This window comes from Gopherus flavomarginatus, chromosome 7 (assembly GCF_025201925.1).
Source record: "Gopherus flavomarginatus isolate rGopFla2 chromosome 7, rGopFla2.mat.asm, whole genome shotgun sequence".
Classification (NCBI taxonomy): domain Eukaryota; kingdom Metazoa; phylum Chordata; order Testudines; family Testudinidae; genus Gopherus; species Gopherus flavomarginatus.
The window spans coordinates 62,759,194-62,781,167 of record NC_066623.1 but is presented as its reverse complement, the minus strand read 5'-3'; the positions used below and the strand labels follow the sequence as shown (position 1 = coordinate 62,781,167).

At 45.1% G+C, this 21,974-nt stretch overlaps 1 protein-coding gene across 1 annotated transcript in view; it reads left to right on the top strand.

Annotated features, from left to right (window-relative positions):
* The window catches only part of NIBAN1 (niban apoptosis regulator 1), a 118,596-nt gene that overhangs the window by 75,852 nt on the left and 20,770 nt on the right, over positions 1 to 21,974 (top strand). Inside the window, exon 6 of the mRNA XM_050961387.1 lies at positions 14,386 to 14,501. Within this exon, the coding sequence (XP_050817344.1) occupies positions 14,386 to 14,501 (116 nt within the window). The remainder of the gene's footprint in view (positions 1 to 14,385; positions 14,502 to 21,974) is intronic.

Below are 21,974 nucleotides of genomic sequence, written 5' to 3'. Positions count from 1 at the left end.
GCAAAAAGGTCGCGCATAGGCATTTGGGACTGGTACTGGTGAGCTCATCCCTGCTGTCGTTACCTGTGCATTCAGTCCAGCCATTGGACTTCAGCACCCTTGGCTCCAAGCAAGCAGTGGTGCTGGACATCAATGATACTGTCAGCTTCTGCAACCATGTCCTCAGCTTCTGTGTTAGTACCAATCCCCTTCTTGGTACCATAAGAATTTAGATATACAAAAGACCACTCAATAGTGGATGAAATGGAGTCCCCTCTCCTCATGGGTACCAAGCATCTCTTGATACTGACACCCTGATCTCTGGGGTATGGGGAGCCCACCTCAGTGCCCTCATGATTCAGGGTAGATGTACAACTTAGGAAACTAGTCTCTCCATCAATCTGTTGGAGCTCAAAGCTGTCAGGAACACTTGTCTTCATTACTACCTCTCATTCAGGCAAATCAATCAAGGTCATGATGGATAAGCTATCCTGCATGTTCTATATCAACAAGCAGAGAGAAGCAAGATTCCCCTCCCTGTGTGCCGAAGTCATGAAACTATGGAACTGGTGCATAACTCATCAGATCCAAATTTCAGCAGCTTACCTCCTGTCACGTTATTGATTTGAACTGGGACCGTATAGAACATGGTTGCAACCAAAGTCCTGTAGTGACACTAAGTCTTGTATAAAGGGGGTTAAATGAGGTGTCTAAGACAGGGTTATGGTTTGCTGGTTATGATTAAGCTGTCTATATGTATGTATCAGTTCTGTAGTTGAAGTTATGAATATTGGCTCTATACTGTCTGTATTTCAGACTTATGCTATGCTTCTGGGAAGCATCCCAGACCAGTTGGAGTTAGCTCTGCCTAGCCTGCTTGATGGCCCATTAAGGACCATCAGCTACACAATTGACCCATTGAGAGAAGGCAGATATGCCTTGTAACTCAGCAAAGTATGCAGGAACTTGCCCATGTGACTCCAGACTCCATTTTGCTGTAATTTTCTACAGTAAGAACCAAGAGGTGTTCTTACACCTGGAAAAGACTATAAAAGGCTAATGCCTCATCTCCATCTTGTCTTCAGTCCTGCTTCTTACCTCTGGAGGGACTTTGCTACAAACAGAAGCTTTGAACAAAGGACTGAATGACCCATCCAGCTGTGGATGTACTCCAGAGACTTGATTTTGAACCTGCAGTTTATTCTGTCACTGCTACAAGCTGAACCAAGAACCTTGTCATTACTGTATGTAATTGATTCCATTTAACCAATTCTAGCTCTCATCTATATCTTTTTCCTTTTATGAATAAACCTTTAGATTTTAGATTCTAAAGGACTGGCAACAGCGTGATTTATGGGTAAGATCTAATTTGTATATTGACCTGGGTCTGGGGCTTGGTTCTTTGGGATCAGGAGAACCTTTTTTCTTTTACTAGGGTGTTGGTTTTCATAAGCATTCATCCCCATGATGAGTGGCACTGGTGGTGATCCTGGAAAACTGGAGTGTCTAAGGGAATTGCTTGTGTGACTTGTGGTTAGCCAGTGGAGTGAAACCAAAGTCCTCTTGGTCTGGCTGGTTTGGTTTACCTTAGAGGTGGAAAAACCCCAGCCTTGGGCTATGACTACCCTGTTTTAAGCCATTTGTCCTGAATTGGCACTCTCAGTTGGGTCCCACCAGAACCAGTATCGTTACACCTCCAAGGCATTCAGAACACTACAGCTGATGTTCTCAACAGGCACTTCTCACAGGGCTATGAATGGGAGCTAGACTCTCACATTCTCCACAGTATATTCCAAAGATTGGGACTGACAGAGGTGGAGATCTTTTCCGCCTCCAGGAACAGGAAATGCCCTCTTTTCTGCTCAAAAGGGGGTCTGTGCCGCCACTCCTTGGTAGACGTCTTTCCTCCAGTGCCTCTGATACTAAGGGTGATGAACAAGCTCAGACAGGACAGGGCCAAAGTTATCCTTATAGTGCCAGTCTAGCTGAGACAAGCCTGGTACCCTTACCTGCTTCACCTATTTTTCCAACCTTAGCTCAAGCTCCCTATCATTCCCCATCTCCTGTCGTGTTCTTCATCCCAACCTAGTGGTTATCCACCTAAGGGTTCCTTGATGATTCACAAGGTTAGAATCCTCCTGTTCTACGGAGGTACAACTGAATAGTAGAAAGAAGTGAATCCGCAATACTTACCTGAAGAAATGGAAGAGATTCTTCCACTAGTGTTGTCATCGCTGCCTCCTGCCTGATTTGATGCCATTTTCAGTCATCCTGGATTATTTGTTCGAAAGTGGGGTGTTCAGTTAGTTCAGTTAAGGTCCATTTGGCCACAATATCAGCCTTTCATCCTCTGGTAGAAGGATTCTTCATATATGCTCACCCAGTATTATCTAGGTTTATTAAGGGTTTGGGGAATCTCTACCTGCAGATTAGATACTCCACCCCAATATGGGATCTCAGTCTGGTACTCAGTTATCTTATGAGACCTCTATTTAAACCAATGGCAACCTATTCTCTGCTCCATGTATCTATGAAGATGGCCTTTGTAGTAGCCATCATGTTAGCCCATAGGTTCAGGGAGATTGGAGCCTTGATGGAAGATTCCCCACCTTATGGTATTCTACAAGGACAAGGTCTCTTTATGTCCCCACCCTACATTCTTACCTAGAGTTATTGGAGTTCCACCATAATCAATCCATTAATCTACGAGTGTTTTTTCCCCCCTTAAGCCGCATACTTCTTTGCAGGAGTTCTGTTTCCATACCCTGGATGTTCGAAGGTGTTTGCTTTCTACTTAGATGGGGCCAAGCAACTTAGAAAGTCACCTAGGTTGTTCATCTCCTTTGCAGATAGATCCAAGAGGTCCATGAGCTCTGCTCTGAGACTATCGAGATAGATATCTGAGTGTATTATTGCTTGTTACGATACTGCAGGCATTCATTCCTTCAAGAGGGTGATAGCACATTTGACCAGATCACAGGCAACATCTACGGTGTTACTTAAGAGTGTGCTAGTATGCAAAATATATGCATTGCCACTACATAGGCTTCAGTATACATTTTTTCTAAACATTACGCCCTGATCCATGCTGTCAGATCCAATTCAGCACTTGGTTGTGCGGCTCTATCTTCAGTTCTGGACTCTGTTCCAAAGCTCCCTCCTCCATCTGGAGATACTGCTTGGAAGTCACCTGAAGTGGAGAACCCATAGAGACATGACTCAAAGAAGAAGAAGGGGTTACTCACTTTTTGCAGCAACTGCAGTTCTTTGAGATGTGTGCTCCTATGGATGCACCACTATTTGCCATCCTTCCCCTCAGCTTTGGACTGTTCCCTAGGGAACATTTGGGTAGAGAAGAAAATGAGTGCGGTTCACCCATATGCCCCTTTATAGTCTTGGTGTCCAGTAAGACGAGGCATAAGGCACATGCACAGGCCAAACGGACACAACTGGACTGAAAATCTCCAATCAAGGTCTCAAGATGCAGATGCGAATCCGAATTGGAGCACCCATAGGAACACACATCTTGAAGAACCATAGTTACTGCATAAAGTAAGTAATACCTTCTCTTCAAATGCAGCACTGAATTGGTTTATAGTAAAAATAAAACAAATGTATTAACAATAGGATATAGGATAAGTGATGCCAAGAAAAAGGAATAAAGTTGGAAAGGGTTTCAAGCAAATAAAAGGGAAACCATACATCTAAATGTCTAAAACATAACCTAGCAAGGTACAGGCTTTGTTCAAGATAGTTTTGCACACCAATCTTCCTTCTTTCCAGACATGGCTGACTTTCCCTCAGTCAGGACCTTCCACAGAAGTACAAGATGCTGTTTTCCCTTGTCTTCGTAGGGGAAAGATATTCACCTAAGCAGGTTTCTCACCTGTATTCAGTTCCCAGAGACTTTAATCCCACCCCCTCTTTGTTGTAGGACCTATCTTTCTCAGCTTGAAAAAGCTCTGTTCCCTCATGTCTGTCTAGTGATGGATGTCAAAGATGACTTCTGTCTTTGCTTATACTTTGCAAAGTTCATTGACTTTGAAGAGGCAGGATGACCTCATACTGTTTTTCCCTTTCTGTGGGCTTTCCATCCCCCTCTATGTAATTGGGGCTTCCTTTGTTTTGATTCCATCATGCTTAATTTACATAGGAGACAGGTACATAGCTGTGATGTTTAATCCTCTTTGAGAGTCCTGCTTTCGCTTTGTTTGGACACAGACTGTAAAGCCTAATATCAATGAGTATCCATAATTCCTTATAAAGTTCTAATACATACATTTTACTATTCTATTAATCACCAGTGTGTCAGAGGTTTTCATAAAACACCTCATGCAAACTTTTATAATACAGTAATATTATATACAATCAGTTTTTTCAGTTGCTTATCACTGAAGATTCAAACTCCCCCTCCGTTGAGCGGGAAGCAGTTGAGCCAGGCACAGTGGATGAACTGTCAGTCAGTGAAACGGGTGAAGCCGCCCCCGGTGAGGAAGTGGTCCTAGTGTCCCAGTTGCTGGTCAACTCAAAGTTTTACCCTGGTCCGGTTTACACTTCAGGGTTTCCATATACAGTGAGTGGATGGCAGCCTTCTGGGTCCTCTCCAGCAAGGTATTGTCGTTGGACCTGATCTGTGGCACCTGGGATCCCAGTTCCTGGTGCTCTGCGCACCACTCCCAGCGGTAGCCAGTGCGCTTCCCCAGGCGATGTGTGGCATTGCAAATGTTTGACAACAGTGTATTACATGACTCCTTTTAGATACAGATTATAACCACAGTGAGGTGGGTGTAATGAGCATTTCAGTCCTGATGAGTTGTTGACACAGAGTAGTGAACCACTAATGGGCCTTTGTGTCACAATGGTGTCCTATTGATGCTCTGTATTGTTCATATACCTTGTTTCTTCTGACTCTCTTACATCAGGTAAGCTGAGGGCAGAACTCTATGTTCTCCTGGTCCTGGCCTTGGCTCCACATGTTTAGCTGTCCCATGGCCTGGGCCCCATGTGTGACAGCTGTCTGCGTCTACTCCGCAGTGTCTTTGGTTTTGTCTCCACCACTGTCTTGAGTCTGTAGCTGCCGTGCCTGACCCGTGTCCTACTGCAGCTTGGACTGTTGCCTGTTGCCATTGCTTTATGCGGCTATTTGATGATTGGATCCAAACATGCTCATCTGTGTGTAGTTGCCTTAGGTCGTTGACTCCTTTATAGTAGGCAGTCTGCCTAGCTTAATGGTCTCTTAATTGCCCATCATCCATGCACTGGGCTGTAGCATGGGAAGCAAAGTCTTGGACTCCTACCTATTCTCAGGCATGTCACCTAACTTCTCTGGGCCTGTTTCCCTGTCAGTTAAACTTTTTTTAAAAAACTTTCCTTAGAGATTTAGCTAACATTTGTAAAGCACTTTGAGATCCTCGAGTAAAAAGTACTAGAAGTGTAAAGTCTGTATTAATTTTAATTATAATGTTTATTTATTTAATTTAAATATTATATTATATTTATTAAACTTCTGTTGTAAGGAAGGGCAACTCGGGGGGGTGTCTTTCTTTTCCATATTGGGGAATAGCATTTACAGTATTGCAAAAGAAATGGTCTGTTTGTTATGATGAATAACATGTTCAGTTTTCACACATCCCAAAGTATCCTGAATACAATGCTTGGCTGGTTGTACAGTTTAGCAAAGTAATGATGCTTCCAAAGGGCATGAGTCAGTGAGTCTCAGCACTGCAGAATGAATGAAGATCCAAAACAAACTCACGAAGCTTTTTAGTCTCAGTAGATGAAACTGCCTAATATATTTGGAAAGGTGGAAATATATTGCTGTCTGGTTATCACATTTAATCAAAGTCCTGGCAAGAGCTGAGGAAACACTTCTAGTCCCTTAGGAGTTTCACTCACCTCCCCAAACATAGTTTTTTCCAGGCAGCTGCACACAAGTACAGAATGAAGAGTGAGTTCTGCTGACAGTTATATTGAGAAATTAGTTGTTGCCATTACATTTGTTAAATAGCCAAAAAATTGATTGGCTTTCTTCAAACTCCTACTTGCATTGCTGTGTTGTCTTATAACCAAGTTAACGGCTCCTTTGTTGGTGGAATGACTTAGCCTGGAATGGCCTTATATTCAGGGGAGGCTCTAAGTATTTTGCCACCCCAAGCATGGCAGGCAGGCTGCCTTTGGCAGCTTGCCTGCGGGAGGTCCCTGGTCCCGTGGATTCGGCAGCACGCCTGCGGGAGGTCCACCGAAGACGGGGGACCAGCGGACCCTCTGCAGGCATGCCACCGAAGGCGACCTGCCTGCCACCCTTGCAGTGACCGGCAGAGCCAGGGGCGGCTCCAGGCACTAGCACGCCAAGCACGTGCCTGGGGCAGCAAGCCACGGGGGGTGCTCTGCCGGTCGCCACAAGGGCGGCAGGCAGGTTGCCTTCGGCGGCATGTCTGCAGAGGGTCCGTTGGTGCCCCGGCTTCAGTGGACCTTTCGCAGGTGTGCTGCCGAATCCGCGGGACCGGGGACCTCCCGCAGGCAAGCCGCTGAAGGCAGCCTGCCTGCCATGCTTGGGGTGGCAAAATACCTAGAGCCGCCCCTGGGCAGAGCACCCCCCATGGCTTGCTGCCCCAGGCACACGCTTGGCGTGCTGGTACCTGGAGCCTCCCCTGCTTATATTCATACTAATCACTCAGAAAGAAACTCAGAAAGACACTTTCGGGTACTTTAAACTGGATATAGAATTATTCACTTGTTCTAAACTGTGGTGTAGTGTTAGGTGGTATAAAGTAGTAGCCACACTTTGTTTCAGAGATGGCTGCATTTCTGTAATTCCTGTTTATGAAAACCAGTATCTAAGCAAATCAAAACACCAATGCTTATCTGAGCAGTCTGCCTCTGAACAATAGCCACAGAACCAAAACTGTGAGCATATAATCTGTCACAATACACACATAAATAGAAGCAATTTGAACTAAATTGTTATAACACCTACAAGGACCTGATTTTTAGACATACTGAGTATCCCCATTTTCAACTAAAGTCAGTGGGAGCTTTGGATGGGTACTTAGCACCTCTGATAGTCAAGCCCATGGAGTGCTCAGAAAAGTTTGTCAGTATTTTGACTAGTATATGTGCATGCCTACATTTACAATGGAGTACCAAAGGATTCAGCCATGCAGTTCCCAATATTAATGGGTGTCCTCTGACTAATCCCTCATATACTATTTTGACGAATTTAGGGTTGAGTTTATGAATCTCTCTTCAGAGTTCTTAGAGGGATTTACATCGGAAGCTTGTTCTGTTCACCAGATACAAGATTCATTGCACACACCTGTCTGATGCTTTGAATGAACTAAAAAATGCCTTTGTGAGACATGCAAATTTCAGGAGAAATGTGAGGTGTCATATTGCTTACAGATGGCTTTCCATCCCTTGAAAAGGAGCTTTGTAGCAGGTAATGTACTAATGAATTGCTTTCAGGTTAAGTTTATAAAGGGAAGTACCATTAGCAAGCACTCCATCTGCAATGGCTACTAAGAATCAGGGCTTGTCTATACTAGGAAATTTACTGAAATTGCTATTTTGGATTAATTATTCTGAAATAATTATTTCAATATAGGCCTCAATGTAGACACTTATTATGCAATAAAAGGGCTCCCCCCGCTTTAGCTTAATCTGTAATAGAAGGATACTATATTAATCATTCTAGAATTGCTATTTTGGTTAATTTCCAAGTGTAGAAAAATCCGTAGTGAGGTTTGAAGTATCTGTCTAGATATTTATATGACCCTTATCACCAGAGTATCTGAGTACATCACAGTGATTAATGAATTTATCTTCCGAGCACCACTGTGAAATATGGAAGTATTAATATAGTGCCCATCTATAAAAAGGGAAATAAGGACAACCTGGGGATTTACACACTAGTCATCTTAATTCAGTATCTGGAAAAATAATGACGTAAATAATTAAGCAATCAATTTGCAAACACCTAGAAGATAATAAGTAATAAATAATAGTCAGCATGGATTTGTCAAGAACAAGTCATATCAGACCAACCTAATAGCTTTCTTTGACAGGATAACAAGCTTTGAGGATTGGGGGAAGCAGTAGATGTGGAATATCTTGACTTTAGTAAGACTTCTGATGCTGTCTTGCATGACTTTCTCATAAACAAACTAGGAAAATACAACCTAGATTGAGCTACTATAACGGGGTGGGCAAACTTTTTGACCTGAGGGCCACAGCAGGGTTCCAAAACTGTATGGAGGGCTAGATAGGGAAGGCTGTGCCTCCCCAAACAGCCTGGCCCCCACTCCGTATCCACCCCCTCCCACTTCCCGCCCCCTGACTGGCCCCTCAGAACCCCCGACCCATCCAACCCCTCCTACTTCTTGTCCCCTGACTGCCTCCTCCTGGGACTTCCCACCCCTAACCACCCCCCCAGGACTCCATCCCATCGAATCTCCCTCTGCTCCCTGTCCCCTGACTGCCCCGACCCCTATCCACGTCCCTGCCCCCTAACAGGCTCCCCAGGACTCCCACACCTATTCAGCCATCCCCTGCTCCCTATCCCCTGACTGCCCTCAGGACCCCCTGCCCCTTATCCAGGCCTCCCACTCCCCACCACCTTGCCGGTCACAAGAGCAGGACTGGCAGCCGTGCCACCCGTCCAGAGCCAGCCACACTGCTGTGCTGCCCGGCAGGAGCTTGCAACCCCACCGCCCAGAACACTGGCGGCACGGCAAGCTGAGACTGCAGGGGAGGGAGGACAGCAGGGGAGGGGCTGGGGGCTAGCCTCCCCAGCCAGGAGCTCAAAGGCTGGGCAGGATGGTCCTGCAGGCTGGATGTGGTCCATGGGCCATAGTTTTCCCACTTCTGTACTATCAGGTAGGTGCATAACTAGTTGGAAAACCATTCCCAGAGAGTAGTTATCACTGGTTCACAGTCAAACTAGAAGGGTATATTGAGTGGGGTCATGCAGGAATCAGTTCTGGGTCCAGTTCTGTTCAATATCTTCATCAGTGATTTAGATAATTGCGTAGAGAGTACACTTACAAATTTTGCGGACGATATTACACTGGGAGGGGTTGCAAGTGCTTTGGATGATAGGATTAAAATTCAAAATGATCTGGACAAACTGGACAAATCTGAAGTAAATAGGATCAAGTTCAGTAAGGACAAATGCAAAGTACTCTCCTTGGGAAGGAACAATCAGTAGCACACATACAAAATGGGAATTGACTACATAAGAAGGAGTACTGCTGAAATGGATCTAGGGTTCATAGTTAAGGCTATGTTCTAGTCACAGGTATTTTTAGTAAAAGTCACGGACAGGTCATGGGCAATAAAAAAAATTTACAACCCGTGATCTGTCCATGATTTTACTATATACCCCTAACTGAAACTTGAGCCGAGGAGCTGCGGGTGCTCTGGGGAGTGGGCTGGAGGAGCCGCAGATGCGGGGGGAGGGAGGAGGGAGGTGGCAGCACGCAGCCTGGGACCCTTGCTGGTGGAGATGGGTGCGGGCGGTGGCACACAGTCCGGGACCCATGCTTGGGTGGGCTGGGGGGTGGCCCGGGACCCCCGCTGTTGCTGGGGAGAGTTGGTGGGGCTTGCAGACTCCCTACCTGGCTCCGACCAGCAGGTCCCTGTAGCTTCTAGGGGGAGGGGCAGCCAGAAGGTGCTCTGCGTGCTGCTCCCACCACAAGTGCTGACTCCACATCTCCCATTGGCCGGGAACTGCAGCCAGTGGGAGCTGCAGGGGCAGTGCCTGTGGGTGCGGGCAGCGCACGGAGCCTCCTGGCCCCTCTGCCTAGGAGCTGCAAGGACCTGCCAATGGGAGCCGGGGAGCCCCCTTCCCCTGAGGTAAGCACTGCCTTGCTCCCAATCCGCTGCCCCAGCCCTGAGTCTCCTCTCACAAACCCAAACTGCTGCTGCTGCTGGCCTAGGGGCTGCCTGGCTTAGATAGCCCCTGAGCCAGCACCATCCGCTGCAGAAGTCATGGAAAGTCACAGAATCCATGACTTCCATGACAGACACGCAGCCTTAGTCATAGTGGATCACAAGCTAAATATGAGTTTACAGTGTAACACTGTTGTAAAAAAAAAGCAAACATCATTCTGGGCTGTAATAGCAGGAGTGATGTAAACAAGACACAAGAAGTAATTCTTCCGCTGTACTCTGGGCAGATTAGGCTTCAGCTGGAGTATTGTGTACAGTTCTGGGTGCCACATTTCAGGAAAAGTGTGGGCAAATTAGAGATAGTCCAGAGAAGAGCAACAAAAATGATTAAAGGTCTAGAAAATATGACCTATGAGGGAAGATTGCAAAAATTGGATTTGTTTAGTCTGGAGAAGACAAGACTGAGGGGGGACATGGTAACAGTTTTCAAGTACATAAAAGGCTGTTACAAGGAGGAGGAAGAAAAATCATCCCCCTTAACCTCTGAGGATAGGACAAGAAGCAATGGGCTTAATTTGCAGCAAGAACGGTTTAGGTTGGACATTAGGAAAAACTTCCTGTCAGGATGGTTAAGCACTGGAAGAAATTGCCTAGGGAGGTTGTGAAATCTCCATCATTGGGGATTTTTAAGAACAGGTTAGACAAACACCTGTTAGGATGGTCTACATAATATTTAGTCCTGCCATGGATGCAGGGGGCTAGAGTAGATGACTTCTCTTGGTCCCTTCCAGTCCTACGATTCTATGATGTTTGCAGCTATCTAGCGTAAGCACACTTGCCCACAGACAAGTGCATGACCATAGGTCCCTTACTGAAATCATGAGAGTCACACAGTGCAGCTCCTTCTGGGCTTGACCACACCTCAAAGGTTCTCAGACAATGCCCTCATTTCTGACAGTACCTGGGACCTGTGTGCCTTACTCTGACTGAATTTTTCACAGTACAGCACACACAAGTCCTGGCACATTGAGCAGTCACTCACACCTATTCAAAGTGAATGTAAAACTGCACTGAATCAGAATGGTAGAGGTTGCACACAATCTGCACAGGTGTAAATGACTGCATGAAGTGCAAGGCCCTGGAGAATCAAGCCCCAAAGGTGCATAATAGCACTGCCTTTCCCTGTACTCTATGCAGCTTTTCATAGGGCTGGTGCAATTGCATTCTACTCCTCTACTGCCTGCTACACAAAGGACAGCATGATTGGGACAGTATTGTACTTGTTGCTTTATATATGTTTCGTGATTGAATTGTTATTTTCCCCCCCAACCATCCCACCTTCCTTTTTTTCACTGGGGCAGAGAGACCTCTGGACAGAGGGTATAAATTCTCTCATTAAGTTAGGAAATGACAACGCTAATTCTAGAGAGCAGAGTCCCATCACCACTAGCCTGTTGTTACATCTGCACCATACAAGTACCATCCCTTCAGCTCATCCCTTTTTCCCTTTTGGTTGGAAATGAGCACAGCTGTTAAAAATGCAAATATGTGAGTCAGAGTGCCAGTGTTGCAACAATTACAGTTCTGACGACTTCTAGCCAAATCCATCTAAAATACAAGCAGCAGCACAGTCTGGCCCCCTTGTGGTCAAAATGATTAATTTTTATACTAAAAAAAGCTTGTAGGTCTGACACGTGCTTAATTTTTCAGCCAACAAAATAGAATTAATTGTACCAAATGTATTGTTACCCTACAGTTTTAATATCTTGATGTGTAAGCTGTGACAAAAAATGTTATAAGCCAAGGTTGTGGAAACAGAGAAATGGTTGGAATCCTGACTGGGACAGTGTTAAAGTTCATGTAGTTAGTTGCAGTCGTGTTTAGTGAATGATATAGGGGCTAGCACAGGTCTGGGGAAACCGGGGGTCTATTACCATTTCTGATACTGACCCACTGTATGGCCTTGGCCACGTTGCTTGACCTTTCTGGGCCCCAGACTAATTGTAAAATAGGGATAATACTTCCGTACTATCTTTCAGTGGTATTGTGAGGCTCTACTAATTAGAGCCAAAGCATGCAGAACTTACCCATGTGCAACTCCTGTTACTTTCAGTGAATGGTTTGAATGAATAAAGTCTGCAGAATTGGGCCATTAGTGCTCAGTCCTCTGCCCCAGTTCTGGTACATGGCAAGGACTACCCTTAAGGGACAGCCAAGGAGTCCTCCTGCTGCAGGGGAACCATTAGGTTGTACAGTGATGGCATAGCTAGTTCTATACTCTCTGCTCCCCACCTTGGTGTAGGGGACAGAGAGATGGCATCTCAGATGTGGGCACATTGCAGCATGCCCCACCAGATTTGCTGCTGCTGATGTAATTTAGAGCATCTTAGGGCTGTTCTTCATTATGCCGGGGGCTGTTTCAGGCTGTATATGGCTCAGGTTCACAGATGTGGAAAGGTATCTTAAACACTATTCCCACACCCTCTCCTTAGTTTTGCTGAGTGTAAACTTAGCAGCTGTAAAGGTCTTTGCTCTTCCATAGTGGCTTTGATACAAGATCTCAAAGTATTATTGTTTATAATGCAGTAATGGCAAGGTTCATGGCCCTGTTGTACTAGGCACTGTACAGACATGACTGTGTATTACTATAAGGGGATTGCCAACCCCAGGTGGTTCAGAGTTCATGTTTAGTTTAGATTGGCATCCAAAAACTTAGCTGTTTGTCTGAAACTCATTGTGTGTGTAGTGGTCCGTGGCCGTCCCTTCCTGTCAGTCTTGGAAGGAGGCCATGCCCCCTCACAACAGCGTGCAAAACAGGGCTGGAAATAGTCTGAGAACAGTCTCGTTGTCATAGCAGATCAGCACTTTCATTCTCCAACCTTGGATGAAAATGAGGAGTGAAGAGGAAATGTGAAAGTGAGGAGAAGCAATGGGAAAAGTTAACCAAGTGTTTTAACACTGAAAAATAGTCCCATTCCAGTTCTTCTCCAAACTGGTCAGGTTATTTCCATGATTAAGATGCACCAACAGGGGAAAAGAGCTTGCTCTCCTGGAATGGCTTCAACCCAGAGAGACACTTCAGGGTCTATAAGGACCATTGCTGTGAATCTACTGATTTTGGGAACCCTTTAAGTGTCATCAGCTTAACTCTGGTTTCATTTTTAAAAAATCCTTAGGTTGTCCATATTTCTTTTTTCCCCAAGCTCATTTGTATGAGCTGTGTGGTCTGCCCTTGGTGCATGTGCAGAGCCCCCATTAATCCATAGAAGTTTCCCACACAGATGAAAAGCAGCATACATTCATATGAGAGATTTTACAGACAGGACTCATGTATTCATTCCCTGGCCTTCCTCATAAATACAGTCTTAAAAAAAACCTAGCAAAACTAATTTAAGTGGAATAAACATTCTTCCCCTTCCTCTTATTCACGTCTCTCGTCCCTCACCCCTATATGCACATTATGATTAGAACTATTTATGCTGAAAGTATCTTGTCTTGAAAAGGGGGAACTAAGTAATGCAGCTTCATAATCTCCCCAAGATGGTAATCCTCACAGAAGTGGTACTTATCCATTGTGAAGGCCACAGCTCTTCTGGTTTTAAAAGAATCTTGGCAAAGTGCTGCCTTAGGCCCAGACCCCTATCCAAGCAGACAGCTCAAGCAGTTGGACTGTACTATGGGATTTCTCCAGGGCTAAAGAAGATGGAATGTTTCCCATAGGTCCTAGAGAAAATACACCCACTAAATGGCTGCTACTCCAGTGAGAGACCTGCACTATTTGTATCTCCCATGTGAGGGGAACAGCCAATGGACTTAAGTAACTGATGTACTCATGACAGAACAGTCCATTGCAGCTATCTTGAAAGTGGTTTGTGAGGTTGGACAGAGAGCAGAGAAAATAGCCTGTGACGTAACTTGCACTCTGTGACTGATCATCTACAGTTTACAAACAGCAAATACTCCAGACCAGTGGTTCTCAACCTTGTCCATACTGCAGCCCCCTTTTGTGCACTAGAACCTCCCCAGGACTCCTTTGCATGCAGCAATAGATGGAGGCCAGGGTGGCCATGAACTGCAGGTCTAAGCAATAGTGGCAGTGGATAGTTACCTGATAGGATGTGTCTGTATGAAGTGTTCAGCAAATAACCTTGAATAATAGACTAGTTGTATAAAAATAGTCTTTGCAGGTAATGCATGAAAAAAAGGAGATCCTTAATTATTTAATTTGCCCATTTCTTTGTTATGATACATATAGAAAAAATTATCTTAAACTCCTATGTATCATAAAGAAATGGGCAAATTAAATAACTAAGGGCTAGACTTTTTAAGTGTGTTAGCATGCAAAAGCTAACATCACACCTCTAAATTCTAGTCTAGACAAGGCCTGAAAGGAGATTGTGCCAGAGCATTCAGAAATTAGAGTTTGAGTAGAAATATATAAAATAAAATCAGAAAGGATCTTTAAAAACATTCAGCACTCATTTACCAGTCAATTAACTTTATTTCTTTTTTCTTTAGATTTTCTCAAGCAGACCACCTTTGACGCGCAGGCATTTTTAGAAGCTGTCCAGTTCTTCCGTCAGGAGAAAGGCCACTATGGGTCTTGGGAAATGATAACTGGCAATGAAATTCAGGTACAATAGAATCTCCCTTTCTTTGTCCATGGTGGCTTTTGAGGATGATGGAGGTAGTGAGAAAATGAAAGTTGTTTGAAGGAAACCTTGAGTAAAAAAAAAACTCAGATATTTATATCTGTAAACAGACACAAAGCATGTACACTGAATTTATTCAATGTTCTATGCAGTGAATTTCCACTGCAAGTGAAAATAGTTTGCAGTGTAGTTACAAAATGAGAGCCCAATCCTGCTAATGCCAGTCAATGAGCACAGGCCCTAATCCTGCAGAGATTTATGCTGGTGTTTTAACTTCATGCACTGTGAGCAATCAAACAGGACCACTTGCTGTGCATATTTTTAAGCACCTGTGGAAGTCTTTGCAAGATCTGGGGAGCATAGTGCTTACTGTTGTGAGTAGTTTCACTGAAGTCAGTGGGACTAAGTAGTAAACAACCTACTCATTGGCTATGTCTGCACTTACAGTGGCTGATGTACACTATACATCACCCTAGCACAGCTGTAAATAGCCATGTAGATAGCAAGGTGCTGCTTTGGCAAGTAAAGACACATCAAGTCAGACCCCTACACTGCTCTCTACAGGTGTATGTACACACTACTCAGCTCTTTACTTGCCCAAGCTGTGCCTCTCACTATGCACTGCCATTTTTAGAAGTGTAGGATCTTGCTGCTAGAACCTTACCCCTCCAGCAGCAGAGCCTTTCCACGCTGCCTCCTTCCTGCCAGAGCCTTTCACTGCTGTATGTAGCTACACACCGCAGTGTGGATGCAGCCTGCTTTTCATTGCTGTACCTAGCTAGGTGAACTCTACATGCTGCCACCAGGCTAACAAGGCCTGCAACAAGTGTTTGCAGGATTGGACTCTACAATGTTTCTGTCCCTTCCCATTGCAATGATTTTGCAGGTAAAATATCTTCTTTTCCCTGTTGGTACTGACTACATTAATAACTGCACTAGTTTCCAATTGCATTCTATCAGTGCCTCCACATCCCCTTGTAAAGGTTCATGCTGTCACACAATATATTTTATGGTGTTGACTTTTTTTAAATGTGCTATCTAGATTGCAGGAAATGAAATATCTGGCTAATTAAAAATTCCCCACGGAGATGCCTGCTAGAAGGTTTTCAGTTACTATTGCTCAGTGAAACTTGAATTGCATTTGTTTCTTTCCATACTGTAGGGTGGGTGTTTTACCATGAGAGGGAGCAGTTTGCAAGCTGGTAACAACTTCTCCAGTTGGGCCATTAGGAGGTGTTTGAAAAGAGGCTTAGATAGAGAATATAAAAAACAGTGCAACAGTAGGGTGAAGTACCACAGTAGCCAAAAGTAATACTTATGCTTCGAAGTATTAGATTTTTATCAAATGTCAATTGCACTGTACACTGAGAAAATATTTCCAGCAATAAAAATCAAAATTTACAGATAGGCAAGGTAAGAAACCTACTGCTTGAAAACTTAGAGTTTGATTTAAGGATGTTTACTTTGTTTATTCTGATGTGTGATTTTGACACTGTGTGTTCTAACAGTTATATAGCTTCAGGTTTTTGAATCTCAGCAGGTACTCATTAAATAATTGTTGTCCAAATCCCACCTCCATAGTTTCCCACAATCTTTTCTAAAAATGAAATAGATAAGAAAATTCTGAAAAATGTTGATATATCAAAAAATAAAAAACCCAACTCTGCCAAGCCTAGTAATACTGTAATAAAAAAATTGTGAAAGATGTACAATTTTAATTTTGAAATGAGGATAAAAAAACATTTTACCCATTTATGCAACTTAAATCTGTTGAGCAATAAAGGATACTTGGGGGAAAACAAGCTTATGTTTACAACCTATAATGAGCTACAAAGTAATCTCACCCTCCACCATCTCCCCACCTTTCATCCAAAACCTCTGTTTTGGTTCTGAGCATAGCCCTAGCTCAGTAAAACTACTGGTGGGCCAAATCCTGATATCCTTTACTCAGGAAAAGATGCCATTGTCAACAGTGGCAGTAAATACTGACTGTAGGGTTTGACTGGTTCCAGAACTTTCTATAGACCTTTGCATCTCATTGTCCTCAATTTTATATTAAAAATGCTTTAATGTAAAATCCAGGTAGCAGAGAGAGCAATTGTATTTCCAAATTATAATGACATAAATGGCTAGCCTAAGAATCAAAAGCCTAAAAAATTTTAGGTCTACTGCTTGGTGTCAGCCACCCCTTTCCATGGCAAAGTGTGCACAGAAGAGCAAGAGTTGAAACATGGTGATCTTGAAACACAGTTTAGAAACATGGTGAGCTTCCCAGGAGCCTGCAGAAGCTCTGCCACAAGAACTTAGTGCATCTTGGTTATTGCAAGTTCCAGGGAAGAGATGAAGGTGAGGATCTGCCACTTTACATGTTATGTTCCCCCCTGTGCAGAAATTCACATGGAAGGCATCATTGTCGTCCCCTTCCCAAAATGTGCACTGGCTCAGGTTTAGCAAAGGGATGCAAAAACACCACTGCCATTCTACTGGTGGGGAGGGGAGCCTAGAGAACAGCACAGAGGAGCAGGCCCACCTCCAGGATGCGTAAGGTTGGTGTCAGATTTCCGCAAGACTCCTTAGTCTCTGGGGTTTGAAAACCTTTTCCTTGCCCCACTGCAATGCTCCAAGCCCCCCCCTCCCAGGAGAGAATGGAACACTAGCTACCTGAAACTTAGGGAGAATCTCTTTAGTATGCTTTCCTCCTCCTTCAGGGAGAAGTTTTTCATCTTGGGTGGATAAACTAGTAGATGCTGCAGTTACTGTGACAAATGGTGAAACAGAGCATTGCATAGCAACAACCACACTAGAACAAGCCAATGCGCTGCCTCATACAGCGCTTTAAATGGATGGCTAAATTTAGGCTCCTAAGTCCATACTTGGGCATCTAAAATAAATGGCTTGGAACACTGGTGTGAGTTGCATAACTCCAATGAGTTCACTGGCATTATTCCAGATATAATTCAGTGTAACTAAGAATCTGCCCCCTGATTACCAGTACTTCCCCCCCTTAGAAATGCTGAGCTTTCAGCAGCTCATTGACTTTAATGCCAGCTGCTGGATGTTCATCACCCTTGAAAATCATGCCACTCATAGGGAAAATGTAGGGGTCCATTGAGGAATTTGTGATTCAGGGTTATGTCCTTACTAATCAGAATAATTTTGATAGGCTGCTGTGGAAGATGTGGAAACTGGATGAAAATATATAGGTCGGGCTTAAATTCTTAGAGTATTTCTTGAGACACCATACTCCCCCCCACCCCAACATCCTATTAAAAACTCCAGGGGGGTTGAAAATATTTACTGGAGCTCTTTGAGACAACTCCCCAAATTTAAGTCCTGTGTATAACCATTAACTACTCATCCTTTGGTGTCAGGAGTCAAGATTCCCTGATAACTAATAGGAAATCCCTTAGCATCAAGGAATCCCCATCCTGCCCACCAAAGGGTTAAGAGGACAGTATTCTTTGACAAGTTTGTTTTGAGTCATGAAACTGTTACAATGTTAGTTTCATTATTTTTTCCTACTCATAATCCATATACCCCCCAAGAGAACCTTCATCAGAAGACTTCAGAATAGTTACTAAGAAGATGATAATGTAATGATGAATACTAGAAGTATACTGTGTTCTCAAAATAAGTGCTTTGACCAAGTATAATTGTTTTTGGCAAATATGGAACAACCAGACAAGTTTGTTGCTATTTAAAACACAAAAAGCTGCAGAATGCTAGTTAATATATTCATTGACATCCTGATTACTTGTTATGACACACAGTATTGACTGAAGCAGTCCTTAACTCCTCCCATAATTACCTGCAACTGTGAAAATTTAAGTAGATTAAAAATTAAAAATGCTTAAACATACCCATAATTTTATACAACTGTGAAAATTTAAATCAATAAAAATCTATACAGATGCTTAAAAATAAACATCAGTATCTGTTGAAATTTTTTTTTAAAAAAGATTATAATATACAGTAAAACAAATACTCAGCATCTCCCACTGACATATGAAATACTCTTGTGCACCCTTAAAATTCCCTGGTTAAGTTTTTGTTTTGTTGCTTACATCATTTTATAAAGATAAATGGGACTGATGACAAAACAAAATTATCTACTTAAATAAGTATTAAAGCATGACAAATACAAAAGGTAAAGAAATACTTTGTGGGGTACTGGGTTGAGGGCTGTGGCAGTATAAGCTTTAGTTGATGTGGGTCTGCTTATTAGATCTGATTCACCAGTGTGCTACTCTGGTTTTACACTGGTGTAACTCCTCTGATCAATGATACCTCAATGTAAAGTGGAGTCATATAATGGTGAATTAAGCTCATTGTTTTTTAAAAGTTAAATCAATGATTTGTCTTTGAGTGATTGCTCATATCTATTCCAATTAGGTGTGCTCACGCCGCATGCACAGTTGTCGGAAAGTTTTTCCCCTAGCAGCACCCGACAGGTCAACTGTAGAGCCCCCTGGAGTGGCGCCTCCATAGTGCTGTATATATGACCCTGCTGACCTGGCGCCTCCTCAGTTCCTTCTTACCGCCAGTGATGGTCATTGGAACTGTGGCATCTTGCTCAGCAAGCTCTCCATGTTTCCCTAACTTCTGTCTACTTTAGTGTTTGTCTTGCTTAGTTACTTTAGTTAGTTATTAGTTAGTGTTGTGTTAATAGTTCGCTGTTAGGAGTGGGGGGTTACCCTCCAACCCAACTGCACTCTCCCTGGGGACTCAGGGCATGCCTAAGTCCCAGGAGTTCAAACCCTGCAAGTCTTGCAACAAGCCTATGCCAACAGGTGACCCCCATTACATTTGCTTAAAGTGTCTGGGGGAAATGCATCAGGCGGATAAGTGCAGGATTTGCAAAGGGTTTCACCCAAGAACAAAAAAGGAGCGAGACTTTAGACTGAAGCAGCTCCTTATGGAGGTGGTACTTCGACTACAAGCAGCAGCGGCATGGCAGGACCCGGCACTGAGTACATCGGTGCATAGTGCCCTGGCATTGGTCACGGAGACAGCACCGTGAAAGGGCTGTGGATGAGACCTGCGGCGCCGCCGCTCTCCAGTGTGGAAACAGTCGTAGATGACTCCACACCAGTCCCATACCCTGGATTAGAAGCAGCACTGGAAACAAGGGAGAGGTGTTTCCCCGACTTCGGGACCCACCTCCTCAGAACCAGCCAACGGGGCGCATCCCAGGGAGGAGCACCCAGTGCCAAAAACTTCAGAGCAGGCATTGTCAACTTCGGTTCTGCAAGGGGGATTGTTGAGTCCAGTGCAATTGGACTCAGCATGTCAGGTGGTGGAAGAGGTACAACTTCCTTCCACCCTAGACACATTTGAGGCTGCGAGAGACCTCACAGACATGACGGCACCATGGTCCCCCATGCTTCGCGCCAAGCCTCTGATGCCACAGCGTGCTGCTCCATCCCACGGAAAACCTGCAATGTTCTGCCCATCAGCGCCACCACCAGAGACAAAATACTGCTTGGAGTCCCAGCGCTGATCAGACTCGTGGCACTAGTTGCAATCACAGCACCAGATGCAATCGTGGCACTGCTCCAGGTCCCGCCAACACTCCTGTTCTCAGTGTTGATCGCTGTCATGCAACAGGTCCCGGCACAGTCCGTCTCAGCACCATTCCGTGTCATTGTGCAGACCTCGCTTGTGGCACCGCTCCCCAGCCCAACAACGCTTGGCACCACCCTGGCCTCGCACTCTAGGTCCCCTATCTTTGGGCTTGGAGACAGGGTCTAAGTATTTGGAGCGGGCCACATGCAAGTTGGCATGGGGCAGAACAGACATGTGTGGCACCCTGGCCGCACAGTGGCAGGGGCCGGTGCAGTGTCCATTTTGGACCCCTTGGGCATACCACCAGGCCCCTGGCACCCAGTCCAGGGGTACCCATTCGATGGTGTCCAAGGCGAGGGTCCCGGAGGTGACGGCCAGTTGTCCCACCCTGAGCGGTGCAGAGAAGTTATCAGTCCTACCACCTCCTCTGGAACCCACCCCTGTTCCTGAGCCTGACCCTGGGGTGGCTGACCCTGGATTAGAGGCAGCACAAGAGGTACCAGAGGACTAGGAAGGTCAGAAGGAGCCAGTTCCTCCTCTGGCCTCCTCATCTTCCTCCCCAGATGAGGCTGTGGTGGGCACCTCCACCTCCGGGCCTCTCCCTATAGAAAGCCGGGCCCACCAGGAACTTCTGTGCAGGGTGGCACGAAATATGAACTTGCAGGCCGAGGAGGTGGTAGAGACGATGGACCCTATGGTGGATATCCTAGCACTGAAGGGACCATCTAGGGTGGCTCTATCACTCATCAGAACTATCCAGGCCAATGCAAAGACCATTTATCATACCCTGGCCTCCATCTCACCCACCGCCAAGGTGGTGGAAAGGAAATATTTCATCCCCACTAAAGGGTATGAATGCCTCTTCATACGCCCGCAGCCCTGTTCCCTAGTGGTGGCAGCAGCGAATGAGAAGGAGAGGTAGGGACACCAAGCCCCAGCACCTAAGTCCAAGGATGCCAAGCACCTGGATTTATTTGGACACAAAGTATACTGCACAGGGGGCTTACAACTAAGGATTGCCAATCAGCAGACAATCCTGAGGAGATACAACTTCAACTCCTGGAACGCAATGCTGAAGTTAAAGGAATTGATACCAGCAGAGTCTAAAGAGCAGTTTGGAGCTATTATCGAGGAGGGCAAGGCAGTGGCATGAACCTCTTTACAGGCCCCACTGGATGCTGCGGACTTGGCAGCGCACATCCGGTCCTCAGGAATCGCCATGAGGTGTACCTCATGGCTGCAGGCCTCGGGGCTTCTGCTCGATGTTCAACAAACTATGCAGGACCTGTCTTTCGATGGGTCTGTTTGCTAAACAGATGGACTCCAGGCTGCATAGCCTAAAGGATTCCAGGGATACAATTAAATCTTTGGGTATGCATACCCTGGCAACCCAAAAAAAGCCCTTTAAGCCCCAATTGCAGCAACTGTGGTCATACCCTCCTTGGCCAAGGCAAGATCCCTACAGACGCAGGGGCAGAAATGGCTGGTGCAAGCCCTCCCATCCTCTGTCTGGGCAGGGCCAAGACCTGACTAAACCTTTGTCAGGTTCAAAGCAATCATTTTGAAGGTGCGCCCGAAGACTGAGCACCTGTCTCAACACCAGACCCTTCCCCATGTTTTCTGAACCGTCTATCCCACTTCTACTGTGCTTGATCCCAAATAACATCGGACTGTGCTGGGTTCTTCACACGGGAGGAGTAGGATATTCTCTCCAATTCTGCTCTTCCCCTTGCCCTCTCTCCCCTTCCCCGTACCTCTTCAGGGACCCTTCTCACAAGCAGCTCCTTATCAGGAGGTGCAGTCACTCCTCACCATAGGAGCAGTGGAGGAGGTTCCTCAGGAGCTAAGGGGCAAGGGATCCTAATCCCCAAGGCAAAGGGGGGTCTTTCC